The sequence below is a fragment of the Triticum urartu genome, chromosome 3A (assembly GCF_056163025.1).
Source record: "Triticum urartu cultivar PI428250 chromosome 3A, HENAU_Tu73, whole genome shotgun sequence".
NCBI classification, from domain to species: domain Eukaryota; kingdom Viridiplantae; phylum Streptophyta; class Magnoliopsida; order Poales; family Poaceae; genus Triticum; species Triticum urartu.
The window spans coordinates 143,391,341-143,409,807 of NC_141875.1; the positions used below are offsets into that span (position 1 = coordinate 143,391,341).

The following is an 18,467-nucleotide window of genomic DNA, read 5'->3' on the forward strand; positions in this document are numbered from 1 at the left end:
AAAAAATTTACCTTTTTCGGTGACGCCAAGGTCCATGGCGTCTGGGTTACGAAGCAGACGCCAGATACCCTGGCGTTTGGCCCCTGGCCCGCACTGCCCGCGTGCCCGTTGACCTGCTGACGTGGCAAAGGGGCCAGACGCCAGGGACCGTGACGTCTGGCCCCGGTAAGTGGATAACGCCGCGGGGCCAGCCCACCCATCCCGATCTCATCTTCTCTGGCGTCTGGTTCGACGAACAGGGGGCAGTTCGTCGCCCCTTCTCTCCCTCCCACCACCACCCCCCTTGATCTACTCCATCAACCCCTCAAACTCACAGATCTGACCCCCCCCCCCAGCTTCTTTGAGGTATTCTCCCCCATTCCCTCCATTTTGATTTTGTTTTCCCCTCTTTGGTTGGATGCATTATTCAACACTAGGTGATGTTAGATGAGTAGATGGTTTCTTTTTTTTAGGAAATTTTTTGTAGTTGATAGATGATTAGGTAGGCAGTAGATGATGTGTAGTTGAACATGTAGGTAAAATCAATTCCGTTTTGTGTATATGTTGTCCATAGGATTTATTTTTTTGAATTAAGAGGGGTGATGAATATATGATTTGTGTATGTAAAATAGACTTTGGCATACTATATTTGGTTTGATAGATGATGTGTGTATGTGTAGATAATCCTATTGTTGGCATACTATATTTGCAAAAGATATGGTGAAATTTGGTACTCTAGATGATATGTATTTGCATATGTGACACCATATTATTTGACAAATTTATTTGATTGAGATGATGATGGTATGTTTGAGAATAATTATGTGTGCATATGAAGAAGATAAAAATGTGAAATGGTATGACAATATAGTTGAATATATAGATGGCAAATTTTTTTATGCAAAAGAGATGATGTAATTTGATTATTGTGTGTGACATGATTTGTTCAATAGAATGGCGGATGATGATTATGAAATTTATTTGATGGTGAAATTTGGTACTCTAGATGATATGTGTGCATATGTAGAAGAAAGAAATGATGTGGTTATGTTTGAGAAGAATGGTGTTTTCATATGGCATAAACTTGGAGAAGGAAATTATTTGATATTGTTCATGTATTCATAGATGTTTGTGATTTGTTTTGTAGGATGGCGGATGGTGATGGTCCTTGGTATGACGGATTAATCAATGAGTGGGATAAGGAGCATCGTGCTCGTGCCATTGAGAATGGACAGGTAAGAAGCAAGACTGGGTCAATTTTCGTTGTTTCTCATTTGTGTTCTTGTATTGATTATTAAAACATCACTTTATTTGCAGCAAGTAGTTGCTATGCGCATGAGGGGTCATTCCGCTGATGACTTTGATTACGACCCGCGGTATGAGGCTTACATTCGGAGATTGGGTCTTCTCCCATTTGTGTTGCAGTTTAAGCGACGCGCTCCGCCGGTGAACCACGCGGCGCTGACCGCACTTGTGGATCGTTGGAGGCCGGAGACTCACTCGTTCCACCTTCCATGTGGGGAGATGACGATGACCCTACAGGACATGGCTATGATAAGCGGCCTTCCTATCAACGGACAAGCTGTTACCGGTCGTGTCAGCGTGGGTAATTGGCGAGAACGGACTGCTGATTTAATTTGCGTTCAGCCCGAGGGCCCTCAGGAAGGCAAGGCCGATACCGCGAAAGTGAGGCATTCTTGGCTAAAAATGGTCAGAGGAAACACCAATCCGTGCCCTCAGGATGCCAATGACGTGGTTGTGCAGCAGTACGCGCGGGCCTATCTTTGGTATGTACTAACCAAGGTAGTCTTCTCAGATGCAACCGGGAACTCAGCCCTCTGGATGTTCTTGGAGCTACTCAATAACTGGGATACCAGTATAGCTGGGGTTCGGCCGCACTAGCATATTTGTATCGTCAGGTAAGGGATATTTGCAACCATTTATCTTGCATTTGTCATGCGCCTCCATATCTAACATGTTTGTTTGATTGCAGCTTGACTTGGCGTGTCGGAGGAAGGGAGATACATCCTCATTGTCTGGGTTTGTTTGGAGCCTATCCGTGTGGATGTGGGAGCGGATCCCGGTTGGACGACCCGAATTCAAGAACCCCCTCATGGCAAACCCACGGGGTAATCATGACGGGTTGCATGATGATGATCCATATCGGCGCCCTACGCTTGCTTACTATTGGGAACAAGTGACAGTCTACACAGGAAGCTCGCATGTGCGATACAAGTACTATATGAACGAGCTGGACACCTTGACTGCTGAGCAGGTTTTGAGAAGTTCGATGAGATAAAATTTAGTCAAGAATGAAACTTGTAGCTAACAATGTATCTCTTTGTTTTGCAGGTATATTGGTTGCCTTATGTGGAAGATCGTGACTTTGATCTTAATGAGATGTGCACGCGTGATAGCCATCTTTGGCGGGCGAGGTGCCCAATGATATGCTTCTTCGTAGTCGAGTGGCACTTTGTAGACCGTGTGGCAAGACAATTTGGAAGAAGACAAGATATTCCAATTGAGGAGAGCAAGGAGGAAATGCTATCTCTGCATCGGTGAGCAAGCATGCCTTGAGTATGTAGTAGAGTATTGAATAAGTCAATGTTTGCTAATGCTTTGTTCCATGCATCATTTGTAGGTTCAATCGAAGGAACAATCAGGATATATCGGATTGGGCAAACAAACACCGTGCATGGATAGAATTTTGGAATCAAAGAGACACACTAGTGCAATCAGAGAATAGACCTCACAATCAGTCAGCATATCAGAAGTATCAAGTGTGGTATGCGGATCGTTATCAGTTAAAGCTAAAGCCTGGTTGGACTCACGAGGAGTGGTCGGAGTTGGTGTCTGAAGACCCAGAGACTGCAGAAGGTTATCATACCTTCAACACGGCTGTGAGAGACACCAGAGGGGCTCACGTTGACTATGCACCGATGCATGATGAAATGGTAGTCTGTTTGACCTATTCTAACAAACTTGCATGCATCATGTTGTCTTCTTTCAAATACATAAGTTTGATTTGTTCATGAATTGCAGGGCAGATCGTTGCTTCTGTGCGTCAACGATGCCAATGTTGCACTGAGTCATCCACCTGGTGGTGTATTATCTGAGAGGACTCTTAGGAGCACGATGGAGGTGTGATCAATATATTATAAAAGTTTCTTTTCGCGGATTATTTATTTGTATCTCATATCATAGCATATTTTTTGTTGTTGCAGAAGTTCAAGAAGCAGTTCCATAAGATGGCAGCAATGCTTTCTTGCCATGGTGCTCAGTCCAGTGACGTGTATGCACCTGGTACCCGCGCCAGAGCTAATAGACGGCGTTATATCCAGAACGATGAGGACATGGAGGAGGAGGTCCATGAAGAGGAGCCATCACATCAAGAGGAGCCAACACAAGATGAGGAGCATGAGTATGATGCAACACATCAAGAGGATCATGAGTATGATGTTGATGCTCCACAACCATCACAGGTTACACAACCGGCACAAGGCAATGCTCGCTCTAGGAAAGGCAAAGCCATAGCTAAGACACCAGGCAAGAAAGGTAGAAAGAAGACATGGAATACACAATTCCATAGTCCAGAGTATCCTCATCAGCTTATCCCAACAGGAATGCAAAGATATAAGGCCAACATTGAGGCGGAGGAGGAGGCATACAACGAGGAGGAGGAGGAGGCTAGCGAAAAGGAGGAGCCTACACTTGCAACCATTGTGAAGAGAGGAAGGAGGAAGTGAGCTTCTTGTTTGGAAGTGCATGAACTAGGTGGCGTTTGTATGCATGAACTTGGTGTCGTGCTAAAAACTTCTTAGGTTGTCTTGAATTTGGTGTCTTATGTATGCACTTGGTACCATATGTATGCACTTGGTGTCTTATGTATGCTTGAATTTGTCGTGATGAAAAATCTATGAACTTGTCGTTTGTATGCTTACATTTGTCATGGTGAAAGTTGTGTGAAATGTGCTATCTTCTGTGTTGTATGAACCTATCATATGAATATATATGTGCTATCTTCTTGTGTCAAACAGCAAGTTCAAAATAATCTACAGGGTCCCAGACGCCAGGGTCCTTGGCGTCTGGTTTCAAGTCAGGGGACCGGACGCCACAGTCTCTGGCGTCTGGGGGTCGACTGGAAGCAAAAGCAGAGTCCTGGACAGCAGAAACAGGGCACCCAGACGCCAGGGTCCTTGGCGTCTGGACCTGGTGTAGTACTTTTTTCATTTTGTTCATATTTTGTTCTAGCACCCAAACACCTATAGTATGGAATGACATAGATATTTTGTTCTAGCAAACACCTATAGTATCGAATGACAAACATTAGTGTTCACATAATAGCAAATGACAAGCATAGTTATCACATAATCTCAAATTACACAAATAGTCTCGAATGAGAAGTTTGTCACATAATCTCAAATTACACAAATAGTCTCGAATGACATAAGTAGTTCATGACCACGATGGTCCACGATAGTTGAAACGACATGAACATCACATATAACTCGGTTTCCTGTAGCAATGCAAGTCAATAACCCTTTTCCATTTCCATTCTTGCAGCATTTCTTGAATCTTGTCATCATCAGTTATGTCAACCAATTTTCTTTCTCCGGGGCCATCTGACTACTTCCTGCTGACGTAGTACACAAAATCCTCTTCCTTCAACCCTTGCTTCAACATGAATTTAGTCTTCAACCAATCAAAAGTGAGGTCCACTTCACTAACTTGCACAACACATGGAGAAAAGCCTTGGACATGAACAACAGGGCTAGGCACCCACTGAGTACCATTAGCCATCTACAACACACAAATCTCTTAGTACCTAACCTATGATACATTAAACCACGAGGAAAACAAACAAACTAGGGTTTACACAAAACTATGATACTGGAGATCCTGAAACCAACCAATAAGTGGGGGTGTAGTTGATTTACCTTCTAGTTTCGAAATCCTGAAGATCCAACGGTGAAATCAGACCGATTCGTGAGAGATTTGAGGGGGGTTATGGTACTGGATGAGAGTGAGTGGATGAGAGGGCTAGAGGTGAGAGTGAGAGTGAGTGGAGATGAAAGGAATGACAGGGGTAGAGGTGGGGTGGAGATGAATGGATGAAAGGGGCAGAGGTGGGCCCAAAGAATCTTATCCACACGATATTTGCTCTCTGGATAGGATCAGGACCCAGACGCCAGGGTCTTTGGCGTCTGGCTATGCACACTTGCAAAATGCTCTCTGGATCGGGCATCAGACAGATCAGACAGGTGTCTGTTTACCTACGCGAGCAAAACGATCCAGACGCCAGGGACCCTGGCGTCTGGCTGTGCACTTATGCAAACAGGAAAAAAGCTCTCTGGATAGGGACCCAGACGCCAGGGTCCCTGGCGTCTGGATCATTTTGCTCGTGCAGGTAAACAGACACCTGTCTGATCTGTCTGATGCCCGATCCAGAGAGCATTTTGCAAGTGTGCACACCCAGACGCCAGGGCCTGGCGTCTGGGTCCCTATCCAGAGAGCATTTTCCCAGTTTGCAAATGTGCACAACCAGACGCCAGGGTCCCTGGCGTCTGGATGTGCACTTATGCAAACAGGAAAAAAGCTCTCTGGATAGGGACCCAGACGCCAGGAACCCTGGCGTCTGGGTGTGCACATTTGCAAACTAGGCAAAGTGCTCTCTTTTAAACTTGGTGCACACATTTTTAAACATTGGAAATCAAACAAAAATATGAACAAAGCATAGTTTGCACATAAGTAGTTCATGACCACACAAGGTCTCGAATAACAAGTTCACACACGATGTCTCGAATGACATAAGTAGTTCATGACCACACAAGGTCTCGAATAACAAGTTCATACATTAAACAAAGTCTCGACAGTTCATCATCGACGCCGGTGCCTTTCCATTTGTCTACTGAGTAGTACGGGGCCACTTTCCCTTCTTGTCACGTGCCTCGTCCTCCTCTCGTGCATCGCGAGCCCTTGCAAGTTTTCTTGCCCTCTCTTCTTGACGAGCCTCCTTCTCTTTGCGTGCCCTCTCTTGTTCACGCTTCTTGCGCTCACGAGCCTCCTTCTCACGACGCTCCCGCTCCAATCCCCGTGCATAGGACTCCTCGAATAGGCGCTGCCTCCGTAACCAATCTCGACGTTGGTCCTCTTGGACATCTTTTGGTACCTCGTGATCTATCCAAGTGAAGTACTTGCAAAGTGGAGGAGGGGACTACATATAAACCATGATTTTGTTAGACATATGAGTGACAACTTGTTGATATTTTTTGTATGTACACCTAACATACCGGTGGTATGTCATATGCGTTAGTTGGCCTTCGACGATCATGTGCATAGTTGGGACACACGAAAAACCTTCTACCTTCTGTCCATGACTTGTTGCGGTCAGTGGACACCTTCAGCTTGCAAACATCACCACACCAACATGGTGGTGTGGGCACATCCTTCTCCTTCTCCTTGTCCAAACTGGCCTCCATCCACGTCTTCGGCATGTCCTCTTGGTCCGCGCACGCCGGCCTCGTCCTGGAACCGGATGAAGCCATGCCTACAAAAAGAACAATTGTTAGCACAAGACATAAAGAGAGTAAATGCGTAAATACAGTAAATGAATAAATGCTAGGAATTGTATGAAAAAATAATATACCATTATTATTAGATCAACCATCTGGATTAAGCAAATAACCGAAGGCCGATCCATTATCAACCATTCCTCTACGACCACCACCACCTCTAGCACTTGTGCTTCCTCTCCGACCACCACCACCTCTAGCACTTGTGCCTACTCGACCACCACCTCTAGCACTTGTGCTAGCTCGACCACCACCTCTAGCACTTGTGCTAGCTCGACCACCACCTCTAGCACTTGTACTCCCTCTACGAACACTAGCACCTCTAGCACTTGTGCTCCCTCTACGACCACCACTACCACCTCTGACACTTGTGCTTCCTCGACCACCACCACCGTCACCTCTTCCACCTCGTTCACCATCGGTGCCGCCTCCACGACTTGTTTTTCTTTTTTTGGTTTTCTTATTCTTGCATGTCCGCTCATTGTGTCCCCCTTCACCGCACACCCCACAGTTGATAATGTCAGGAGCCTCCATGAAATGACCGCTACCAAATTGTTTCATGCCAATGTATCCAGCCAGGTCATCCATATCACCCCTGAACCTCTTAGTTCTCCTTCTACCCTTCGTCTCCACCTTCAGAAGAGGGTCTGGCCTAATATGAGGGCCATGGTACTCAGGCCACTGTGATTGGTCCAAGAAAGGGTGAAATCTTGGCGCCCATGTCAACCTAGTAGCTTCCACATGGAACTCTTGCATCCTCACGGTTTTTCCATCATTAACATGTATGTTTCTCGCCTTCGCCGCCGTTATCAAATGCGAGCATGGCCAATGATACTTACTAGGCCTCTCGCACTGGCACCACCGAGTCTTCAGTTTCACCTCAAATGCAGCACCACCATATTGTCTACCGTCTCGTGTTGTGCCACCTGGCTCATCAATTTGATAGATCATTTCAAGTCTATCGAATATGATAACTTGTTGCCGTGAAGACTTGCTTGCTTGTAACTGCAACCATTCATCAACCTTTTCCGGATAATCCTTTTTTTCACCTATCCATTTTGCAGTCTCTTCAGAATGCCTCTGAAAGTACTCATTAAGCTTGAAGAAGGTGTACTCCACTATTGCAGTCACCGGCAATGCACGAGCACCCTTCAACACATTGTTGAAACATTCTACGAGATTGCTCGTCATGTCGCCATATCGCCAACCACCATCGTTATGAGCGCGTGCCCACTTGTGCTTCTCGCTTAAATTCCTAGTTAAGAACTCTTTTCCCCCTTCGTTCACCGCTGCAAAGAGTTTGTTGTACCGAGCATCGTAACCTTGCGTGGTGAAGGCCACACATACATGGGTAAGGTCTTTGCTGAGCTCCTTGCTCTTACATGCCCGGTAAAAGTTGGCCATGAAATGCCTCATGCACCATCTGTGGTGAAGCTTTGGAAATCCTGGAATAACAATGTCCATTGCCTTGAGTATGCCATGATGCCGGTCCGATATGATGCATACCTCCCTAGCCCCAATCACGTTGTGCCTAACATGACCCGTGAACCACTCCCAGTTGTCTTGGTGCTCGGAAGGCACCAAAGCAAATGCACACGGCAACACGTTGTCGTTTGATGAGTGCGTCATTGCTACCATTAGTGTGCCCTTATATCTACCGGTCAAGAACGTGCCATCTATAGACAAGACCGGACGACAATGCTGAAACGCCTCCACACATTGTCCATAACTCCAGAAGGCACGGTGGAACACTCCCTCGTGATCCTTGACCACATGAAACATGCCCGGGTTCCTATGTGCAATCGCGGCCAACAACCTTGGGAGCTGGTTGTATGCTTCTTCATAACCACCATACAACATCCTAATAGCATTTGCCTTTGCCTTCCATGCCTTCCCATACTTGACTTCATAACCAAATTGTTTTTTCACCGTCCGCATGAGAAACCTCACTTTCACAGTGGGATCAAAGGCTATGTCTTTCATCCATTTGTATCCGAGATACTCAGATGTGAGTTGACGGTGTGTCTTTCTAAGTCGTTTCGATGGCGGTTTGCATCTATGAGTGGTATCACAACTTTTCAACACCCATTCTTCGGTTTCTTTAAGCTTTCTTGCACGAACCTTCCATGTGCATTCCTTTTGCTCACACACCACGGTGTAACGCAACTTCATGTCCGAGTGCTCAACATAAATTGGCCTATGGTTTCGAATGGCATAGTCAGCCAACCAAAACTTCAGCATAGGCAAGCTCAGAAACTTCAATCCTTTCTTCAAATAAGCATTCTCGTCCTCATTCTCCACCCTTGGTTCTCCTGGATCCGGGCATGGTGTTGGCTCAATCGCCGTCATTCTCATTCCACCGTCAACAACAGCTTTATGGGCAAGGCTGAGATCTTTAAACAAGTGAGTTCTTTTTTGTAAGCCTGTCAGCTCAAAGTGGATTTGGTTCTCCTTCTTTGTGAATCCATCCTCGTCCAACTGTTCAACTGGACCCTCGTCATCCGAGTCATATGCATATTGACGCTTAAAAGGCAAGTCACGATCCATGTCCTTTTGCGCTATGTACGCATTCAAGTCACCAACATCATTACCATGAAACCCTTCCTCTTGCTCTTCGTCGTCATCATAAACATCTTCATCCTCTTGAATTACTTCGTCACTAGCAATCACCTCAACTTCATTTGCTTGGCTAGTTGGTGGTTGGCTAGAAGCATTGGGGGAATACAACTCAACCTCATTTGCTTTGATAGATGGTACACGGGGACGTGGTGGGGGATAAACATTGGGGGCATCAACCACAACCCTATGCTCAACAAGTGGCACCATTGTCCTCTCGCTCATGTCATCCATTGGGGAAGAGACATGCCGGTTCAAATCAATGGTAAACCGAGGAGATTCAACCTTGGTGGCAAACAATTCAAGTGACTTGTCTTCCGATTGGGATACCTTTTCCTTGTATACATCCCAATGCAAATCCGAGGTGATAGGCATACTTTTCAAGCGAGATTTGGCTCCAACTCCAACATCATACCTTCCTATTAACTTAACATCAACATTGGTGTCCATCCACTCTAAGACTTGTCTCACTTTTGCAACAACATCCTCATAGCTAGGGCTTGTATAAAAAACCAATGGTTCCTCACCCGTGTCGGCATTGTTACTCAAGAATGCCTCCTTGTCCATGTAATGAACATTAACAAGTCTCTCCATCTAAAAACAACATGAATGGATTTAAGACTTCAATGAGAATTGGTGTGTTTATCCAAATACATCTAATTCTATCCAAATCATATCAAGACTAAATTATTGGTGATGTCCACAAAAGTATCACTAATTAACACACACTAAGCAAAGTTAACCCTAATCACTAACTAACCCTAACCCCCAATCTTTCTACTCAACAAGCATATATTCCTACTACACACCATGCATAGCACTATATTATCAAAGTTAACCAAGCCATTCACACTAACATAAGGGAGAAAACATGAACTAGGGTTCCACCAACATGTATAAAATGCAACCAAAATAACAAGATTTGACAAAAAATAATTGGATGATTTGGGGGAGATTAACAAGAGCAACAAAGTGATGGAAAGATCCACCTAAGGGATGTATCTTTTGGAGAGGATTTGAGGGGGAGCTTGAGGGGTAGGAGAGAGTGTGAGAGCTCCAAGTGTTCTTCAAGCTCGGGTTGTGGATTGGGGAAAGTGTGTGGGGTGAGTCCCACACACTTTCCTCAAGGGTTATTCTGTTACCAGGGCCAGACGCCAGGGTCCCTGGCGTCTGGCCCCTTTGCCACGTCAGCAGGTCAACGGGCACGCGGGCAGTGCGGGCCAGGGGCCAGACGCCAGGGTCCCTGGCGTCTGCTTCGTAACCCAGACGCCAGGGATCTTGGCGTCACCGAAAAAGGTCAGAAACGAAATTTATTTTGAAACGAGGTCAAATCGGAATTTAGTTAGTCCTATAGGTCAGAACAGTAATTTTGTCCGGTGCAGGACATTGGATTCCTTTCCAGCCCGGCGCCCATGAACGCGGATACGGCTCGTGTTAAGCGGGGGCTACTCTGACACTCACGCTATCTAGATCTACACAAGTGAATGATCTGAAAATGCCTTTTGGAGCTTGGCCTCCATGGAGGCCGGTTTTTGAAAAACACAAAAATCATGAAAATTCATATTTTTACAATTCAAAAAAATCTGAAAAAAAATTACAGATATACATGGAGGCATAACACACATGTGTGTAAATTTTTAGTGTAAATTTTTAGGACGAAATACGTTGAAATGAAGGCTGTGCAAAAAAGACAAATCTGAGGCCTTTTAACACATATTACTATTCATCCTCAAAGTCCAGAAATTTGTCTTTTTTCTATAGGTCGCATTTCGAAGTATTTCATCTTGAATTTTTACACACACATGCATTTCATCCATGTATAGTTACATATTTATTTTCAGAATTTTTTGAAGTCAAAAAGTTTGAATTTTGAATTTTTCAAAAATAAAGGGCTCCATGGAGGTCGGTCACCAAAACTGAATGATCCAGCAATCTTGCCGAAATTAACGAGTCCCATGCGTAGCTCTGCGTCGTAGTACTACCACTACCTCTTAGGCTGAGCGGCTGACACGCATGGCCCCGGTACACACACGAGGTACGTACTAGCAAGAAAACACCAGGGATCACGGACTAGGCTGGCTAGGCGGTACTGGACGGGGGGCTTAACAACAGGCGGCGCCGTAGTGATCCCCGTTCCCGAATCAATGCGTGGCAGGCAATAACTAGGTGATCGTATGTACACAGGCGTCGTGGTACGCCAGTCAGTAGCTGCGGTCACGTACCTCTCGTGTACATACTCGGGGCAAGTCTGCATGCATACTACCACTACCAGGAGGTATGACTCGTATGAGTAGCCACGCCCTGCGCCAAATGGCAAGCATGCCATGCCCGGCGCACACGCGCACCGTGGTGACCAGTCCTCAGGCCGTCACGCGGCACGGTGGCAGGGCGTCCTCCCCGCCGCGCGGCGCGGCGCCATCCCCACGCGCGTGGCCGAGTGACCACACAATCGCGCGCCGGGACAAACCCACGGACACTCCACGTAAAGATTAGCCAGCCAGCCGCGGGCACCGGGCCAGAGCACGCCCAGACTGCGCTGCGTCCGTCCACGGCCCGCCTCCTCTCCTCCCTCCACGCCTTTCGCGGCGACCGAGACGCCTCAAGGCAAGGCCCCCATGCCGCCGACGCGACGGGCGGACGGGACGGCACGGAAGCGAGCACGCCGCGCCGCGCCAAGCCCGGCGGGACGCCTCGGAGCGGACAGAAAGAGGACGGGCCGTGCCGCGCAGTGCGTCGTCGACCGGCACAAAAGGCAGCGGATTTCGGTCGACGGCGACGCGCGGTGTCGCACACGCCTCGCCTTTCTCGAGCCGGAACAGAGCCCGGCCCGGGCGTGCGTGCAGAATCGGCTGGGAAAGCGCGGCCGCGTATCAGCCTTTCTCCGTCCTGCTCCATGGTTTTCCCCGAATTCCACGGGACAGCAGCCTCGTGCTAAAGCTGCCCCGTCCGACAAACCCCTCTTTTCTCAGCGACCTTGTGTTTACACAAGCCACACCCTTGCACTGTCGCTGTTCGGCCCAGACCAGTCGCATTACACACGAAAAGATGTGAAAATTCGAATGAAATGCCAACTTCTAGCAAGAAGTTTACTAGAAAAGCGACTTCACATTGGGGGCACGGAAATATTTTACATGCATAGTACTCGTACTAGCACCGCCAGATTATTGCATCCAGACGGCGGCGAGGGGATACGCTAGGAGTTCATCGCGGCCGAAAAGACAAGCTTTTTGCCACGTTAAGACAAGAGAGTAGAGCGCACACGTATGCACGCACGTTTTCTTAATCCGGCATCATGATGCGAGTACCAACTAATAGTAGTATTAAAAATGCTACTAGCATCTAGGCTAAGATTTGATTGAGTACGGCGATCGCCACTCCGGGGTCCGGACGGCCCGGCTCACGCGCCGTCGACGCCGTCCTTGGTGTCGGCCGCGCCGTCGGCCTTCGGCTCCGTCATGGACCTCAGCAGCGGCGACTCGGACCCTACGGGGTTGTGAGAGAAAGCAGAGGGATGTTATCATCTATGGACCTGAATGTCACAGGACGCGGGGACGGAAATGAGTGGGGCTTGTGGTACCTTTGGACGCGTTGAAGGAGCGCTTGCAGTGCGCAATGGCGCCCTGGATGCCGTCCTGCAGCTGCAGCAGCGAGTCGTCGCGGCGCTGCGGCTGCGCGGGGGTCGGTGGTGTGGCCGACGGCGACGGCGCGGCCGCCACGGCGGAGGACGCGGAGCGGCTCTTGCCGAGGCGCTTGCACGCCTGCTTCAGGCCGGCCGGCACGCTGGCGCGCGGAGCGCGCACGCCGCACGCGACGACGACGGGCTGTGGCGGCGGGGCAGGTGCCGCACGAGGCTGGGAGGGGGCGGGGGAGGGTGTCGCGGAAGGGGGCGGCGAGGGTTCGGGCTCCGCGTCCGTCTCCTCGCCCTCGCTGGCGCCGGCGAACCGTAGGCGCTCGCCGTAGCGGCGGGAGACCTTGACGTACAGGGGCTTGATTTTGTTCAGGTACTTGAGCATAACCTCCTTGGCGAAGCGCCGCTCCTCGGCGGTGATCGCCACCGCGTCGGAAGGCTGAGGTGCCTGCACCGCCGGCCTGGCCGCGCCGGTGCCAGCGCCGGCGTCGGAGGTGCGAGAGCTGTTGTCACGCGTGAAGAGCGACACAAACGGCGCGTCGTCCACCCGGAACTTGATCAAGAAGCGGTTCGTCTTGGGCGCCGGGGAACCGCCGGCAGCACCACCCGCGTTGCCCTCCGCCGGAACGGGGACCTTCGGCTTCCTCAGCTTAAGCAGAAGCACGCGGAACTTGGTCGCCGGACGGAGGAACGACGCCGCCGGGGCCTCCGCCGTCGCAGCAGGCTCCGCCTCCTTCCCGACGCCGTTCTCAGCCTCACTGACCGGCACCACCGGCTCCACGGCCACCACCTCGCCGCCGGACGCGGCATCGCCGGCGACGGAGAAGTTGAACTCGACCCTCTCTTCCTCCGCGTCCGACGCGGCGCTCTCGTCGCCCGGCACCGCGAACTCGAGGTCGAAGAAGGCCGCGTCGTCTTCCACCACGTCCGCGCCCCCACCACTTCCACCCCCTTCACCACCTTCCTCACACGCCAACGCGGCAATGGTCGTGGCCGGCACGGCCGTGCGCTGGTTGCCGGCGACCGCTCCGCCGCGCAGGTACTTGAGAAGGCTGAACGACTCCATCACGCCCAGAGAGGCCGAGCTCACTCCACTCCCTCACCCCTCTACTTCTCTTGATTGTCTCACTCTCCACACTCAAATAAAAAGACTCTTTCGGGGGAGGCTTTTACCTTTCGGGGAGGAGGAGAAGGACAAGGTGGTGGCGCCGCTGCCTCGCATCGCTGGGGTAATAGATGAGCTCATGAGCAGCGGCAGGCGGTCAGAGGCGAGGGGCCAGTGGCCGCGGTGGGGCCCGACGGTTTCGGCGGGGCCCGTGTCCGTGTGCCGTCTGGGGCGGGTCTCGCGTGATCTCGCCCGCTCGTCGCCCAATCAGCCGCCAGGATCGAACGAGGAAATAGGTAGCCACCGGATTTCTTCGAATTTATTTTGCTGAAACTGTGAGTGACCAGACTTCTCACTGGGATTTTCTATGCTGCGATGGATCACATGGCACGAGTGACGTGGGCTTTGGCTGCACATGCTCGGCATGAACTGCTTCGTGTCCTCCTCCTCGCTGCGGGATGGGCTGGGCTGTGCTGCGGATGGTAAATCTAGCTTTATCTAATCGGAGTTCAACGACCGTCCGACTAGAGACAAAACGCCTATCTATTCAATCGTCACTTGATTTTGTGCACATCATCAAAGCATCCGATCCTGGAGACGACTCGGATGGCTTCTTCTTCTTCCTCAGAGAAACAAACGCCTTGTGCGTGCGTGCGTACTCACGGATCACAATGATCTCTGTCTGCCTCTTGGAGCACACAGCACAGCACAGGAGATGCATGCTACACTGAATCTGATCTGATAAAAGTCGATGGGCTTCTGTCAGGCGAGCGCGAGTACCGGCGCTGAGACAGTCGATCGGCTGATAATTTCTTACTTATGACCGAGGAATGCATTTCTTTTTGCTGTAGAATCATGGCAATCATGATGTTCCTTCAATCCTTTTTCCTTTTTCTTTCCTTGAAAGAACCCGCGGCTCGGCGTGGCAGCTAGTCAATTCTACGCGGTGCTCTCAAAGTTGAAACTGCCGCTGTGGACTGTAGTTGATTTGGTGACCTGCACATCTCACTGTGCAGTTTCCTGTCCGCTGCCGGAAACAGTAGGCGACCATGACCTCTGCGCGCTCATAATAGCCGTCGATTGCGCCGGTACAGGAACTTCCAGGAAATAGAGAATTGGAGCATCGTCCTACGCTCTGAGCTTCAGAAATGCTGGCGAGAATGAATTGCCGTCAGATGTTAATTTGCGTATAAGAGCAAACTAGATTGTTTCTGGGGAGCCTAGAGAGACGGAGAAACAATATACACATTTGTTGTTGTGTTCTTTTCTAACCGGGCTGGAAAGGGAGAAAGCGGGCTTAAAGCATCAAAACCCATCGTACTTGCAAACTAATCTGTAGTTGTATGGTTAGGAGGACAGTGGTATATATCCGGTTCATCAAAGTTGAAACCTGGATTTGACATTGGTGCTTGTATTCAGTTTTGGGTGGCGCTCCCTGCTCCCTGGCAGGCATGGTGCTCGGCAGCGGTTGCTACGTCCGATGGCTCTGCTCCTAGTCTGCCGTGGGCAGATCTGACACGACGGCTGCTGTTTTGGCGACCGGTGGCCTTCCCGAGGTGCGGCTGGCTGCTCTGTGTCTCTTTGTTGACGGGTTGGCCTTGGTTTGATGGTCTTGCCAACACCGGTGTGGATCATTGAGGTGGTGTTTGGAAGCTCGGGTGAAAACCCTATCTTGGTCTTCGGCCTATGACTAGCGATGGTAACGCCTGTGGGTGTCGTGGACCTTCTTGGAGGCATCGTTGTCTTGCTTTCTCACCCCTCGCGCTCAGGGCGGTCGATGCAACTCCGGGGGGAAACCTAGATTCATGTGATCAGACGAAGGCGGTGTCTTGACATCGTATCCCCTCTCGAGGGCTTTGTCTTTGGAGCGGGGCATTGGCAAGAGGGACAAGTGGAAGATGGTGGTTGTTGGCGTCAAGGCTTCTGTGGCAACAATGGCCATGCCAAGCGAAGTCGGAGGCGTGACACCAGATGCGGTAGCCGACTCTTCTCCGTCGTGTTCGTGTGATTACCTCGAGTTGTTTTGGTACAGTGAAGTCGGAATTGCGGCGGCGGGGCCCCTATGGCAACGATGGCATGCAACAGGTTGTTCGTTCGGTGGTCTCCCGCGGTGCCAACCATGCATAGTTCTTCTTCGGAGCTCTCCATCGGAGTTGGAGCTGCGTAGCCTTCGGTGCGGGTGGCTGGGCATGGCACGGTTCGACTTGTGTTTCCAAACTGCCTCTACGATGCGGGTGGGGTCGACGTTCGTCTTCGGCGAAGTCGGAGTCACTTGCACGGAGTCTAGGTAGGGCGATGACGCCTGTTGGGAAGAAGAGACGCCGATGACGTCCGAGTGTATCTTGACGAGGCCCTCCTTGTTGAGGTGTGTAGGATATTTTTGTGTGCTGCTCGGCGATTTATGACGGTTTTAGCCCTTCTATTCCATTAATTAACCATGCAACTCTCTTCTGCTTATTTGATGGACTTCTGCCTCCGTTTCAAAAAAACATTGGTGCTTGCATTATTTGTATATTTATTTCAGACTTTCAGTGATGTCTGTCACTGGGAGGAGATGCTCCCATCGACTGCGATGTGTCGATGGAGACTTCGTAAAAATCTCAAGATGCTATGCCGGCTCAGTCTCTCATAAGTTCTCATATGTGTAGGGTGTGTAGGTGTGCGTTCATATGGGTGACTTGATGCTCGTGTATGCGAGCAACTTCGATTGTACCGTATTTTAAAAAACATTGTACTCGACCCGAATCGGCACAAGCATTATAAGATGAAAACCTGATGACACAACAAAGCTAAGACCTAACAGTTTTGGAACTACTAAAACATGAAGATAAAACTCCAGACAACATTGCACTTACCTTGCTAACTAATTCACTTCAGAGTATCTGTTGTTGTCGTTGTTGTGGTGTTTTCCCATTTACTTATTGGCATTTGCTATTGACAGGTGCATTTCCCTCGCAACGAGGAGGTCCCGACTTTGAACCCTGTCATTATACCGGTACTTTTTCCCCGAAAAACTAGGAGCCCTCGCTAAGGGCGATTAGGGTTTCAGTGGATACGGCGGCGTTCGCTGACACCTCGTCGGTGAGTCGCACAACGAACAGGGCTGAGGATGGCCTCGTCCTCAGAGCCTAACAAAGGAAAGCAAGGGGCTGCGCCGGACAGGTCGGCGAGGGCTCAGATGGAGGAAGCCATGGGTAGATTGGATCTCACGGAGGAGGAAGCCACCCCTCTGGTGGTGGATGATCTGGAGGAAGGGCATCAACAGAAGTGGGCGATTGCTGGGAAAATTCTGCACCGCAAGGTGTTCCATATCCAGACAATTGCAAACGCCTTGAGGCCGGCATGGGGTAACCCTAGGGGGCTGTTCTTTAAGCCGGCGAGGGAAAATATCTTCGTGGCGGAGTTCGAGAATCGACGCGATCGTGATCGCGTGCGGGATGGATCTCCGTGGCACGTAAGTCGGCATGCAGTGATACTTACTGAGTTTGAGGATAGTATGCGGCCGTCGGAGCTCAGCTTTGACAAACTCCAGATGTGGGCTAGGGTTTTGAACCTTCCCTTCAACATGCAAAACGAAGTCAGGGGTTTGGCGGTGGCAAGACAGATTGATAATCAGGTAAAATCAGTTCAGTTTGATCCCGTGGGGGGGTTTTTGAGAGCCCGGGTTACAGTTGATGTATCTAAACCCTTGCGGCGTTGGATCTTAATTGACTCTGCAAAGAGAAAGGGGAGGGACTGGTATGATGTGCAGTATGAGCAAGTTCCCAATTTTTGTTTCTCCTGTGGTCGACTTGGCCACGCGGATATTGTCTGTCCTACGCCTAGTACTCGAGATGAGAATGGAGATTTGCCGTTTAATACAAGTATGAGAGCACCAGAGGACAAGAAACTTGCTGCCTCAGGAGATAGTGCATCAAAAGAGCAGCAGAGTTCAAATAACAGCAGGGTTGATGCGAAGGAGCCAAAGAAGAAAGCTACGGGTTCAGCTGAGGTTACTTCCCCAGTAAAGTATAGAGAGAATACAAATAAAAGAAAGGGAGGCCCGCAGCAGAATAGGGTCTACAGGAGGGTGGATCTAGAGGCATTGGCGGCAGGTGCAAAAGATCATGGTACTGGCACAGTTGCGCATATGGATATAGTGGTTTTCAATTCAGGTGGAAAGGACTCTAACGTAGGGCTAAAAGTTGGGGAGGATTCAACAGTTGAGCCTGATCCAAAGAAGAAGAAACCTACGCCACCAACTTCGGAAGACTCGGCAGCGGCTGATAGTCAGCCCTGCCGGAGCCAATGAATTGTTTAAGTTGGAACTGCCGGGGGCTTGGGAACCCCGAGGCAGTTCGAGAGCTTCACAAAATTGTGAAGCAAGAAGGGCCTTCCCTAGTTTTTGTTATGGAGACGAAGATTAGGGCGAAGAGAGTGGAAAGATTACAGCAAACACTTGGGCTCGCGGGATGTTTTGCGGTGGATAGTAATGGGCTTAGTGGTGGAATTGGACTGTTTTGGTCCAAAGACATGATAGTTGATCTCAAAAACTTCAGTTCTGGTCATATCGACGTTATGGTCCGGA

The 18,467-nt window shown here is 49.6% G+C and overlaps 4 protein-coding genes across 4 annotated transcripts; 2 read left to right on the forward strand and 2 right to left on the reverse strand.

The window, feature by feature from the left end:
- Positions 1-933: 933 nt before the first annotated feature.
- Positions 934-3,860, forward strand: LOC147978972 (uncharacterized). The gene is made up of 7 exons (XM_087514968.1): positions 934-1,028; positions 1,127-1,214; positions 1,297-1,665; positions 2,332-2,537; positions 2,621-2,879; positions 3,022-3,120; positions 3,204-3,860. The coding sequence occupies exons 1-7, from the start codon at positions 934-936 to the stop codon at positions 3,723-3,725; spliced, it is 1,638 nt and encodes a 545-aa protein (XP_087371094.1). The 3' UTR covers positions 3,726-3,860.
- Positions 3,861-5,716: 1,856 nt separating this feature from the next.
- On the reverse strand, positions 5,717-6,572 carry LOC125543320 (uncharacterized). The gene is made up of 2 exons (XM_048706630.2): positions 6,270-6,572; positions 5,717-6,193 (listed from the first exon to the last, which is right to left on the reverse strand). The coding sequence occupies exons 1-2, from the start codon at positions 6,522-6,524 to the stop codon at positions 5,885-5,887; spliced, it is 564 nt and encodes a 187-aa protein (XP_048562587.2). The 5' UTR covers positions 6,525-6,572; the 3' UTR covers positions 5,717-5,884.
- A 5,680-nt stretch (positions 6,573-12,252) lies between these two features.
- Positions 12,253-14,022, reverse strand: LOC125546076 (putative membrane-associated kinase regulator 2). The gene is made up of 2 exons (XM_048710206.2): positions 12,745-14,022; positions 12,253-12,650 (listed from the first exon to the last, which is right to left on the reverse strand). The coding sequence occupies exons 1-2, from the start codon at positions 13,859-13,861 to the stop codon at positions 12,565-12,567; spliced, it is 1,203 nt and encodes a 400-aa protein (XP_048566163.1). The 5' UTR covers positions 13,862-14,022; the 3' UTR covers positions 12,253-12,564.
- A 2,987-nt stretch (positions 14,023-17,009) lies between these two features.
- LOC147978973 (uncharacterized) lies at positions 17,010-18,191 on the forward strand. Its single transcript, XM_087514969.1, has one exon. It carries the CDS (start codon positions 17,010-17,012, stop codon positions 18,189-18,191), a length of 1,182 nt encoding a protein of 393 aa, XP_087371095.1.
- Positions 18,192-18,467: the final 276 nt, after the last annotated feature.

What these genes read in the sequence shown, in the direction of transcription:
- LOC147978972 (XM_087514968.1), top strand. Translation starts at nt 934, where the DNA reads ATGGCGGATGATGATTATGAAATTTATTTGATGGTGAAATTTGGTACT. An exon ending in GAAAGAAATGATGTGGTTAT is followed by an intron (nt 1,029 to 1,126) that starts GTTTGAGAAGAA and finishes TTTGTTTTGTAG; the next exon opens with GATGGCGGATGGTGATGGTC. An exon ending in GAAATGCTATCTCTGCATCG is followed by an intron (nt 2,538 to 2,620) that starts GTGAGCAAGCAT and finishes CATCATTTGTAG; the next exon opens with GTTCAATCGAAGGAACAATC.
- LOC125543320 (XM_048706630.2), bottom strand. Translation starts at nt 6,524, where the DNA reads ATGGCTTCATCCGGTTCCAGGACGAGGCCGGCGTGCGCGGACCAAGAG. An exon ending in ACGCATATGACATACCACCG is followed by an intron (nt 6,194 to 6,269) that starts GTATGTTAGGTG and finishes GTTTATATGTAG; the next exon opens with TCCCCTCCTCCACTTTGCAA.
- LOC125546076 (XM_048710206.2), bottom strand. Translation starts at nt 13,861, where the DNA reads ATGGAGTCGTTCAGCCTTCTCAAGTACCTGCGCGGCGGAGCGGTCGCC. An exon ending in CTCCTTCAACGCGTCCAAAG is followed by an intron (nt 12,651 to 12,744) that starts GTACCACAAGCC and finishes ACAACCCCGTAG; the next exon opens with GGTCCGAGTCGCCGCTGCTG.
- LOC147978973 (XM_087514969.1), top strand. Translation starts at nt 17,010, where the DNA reads ATGGCCTCGTCCTCAGAGCCTAACAAAGGAAAGCAAGGGGCTGCGCCG.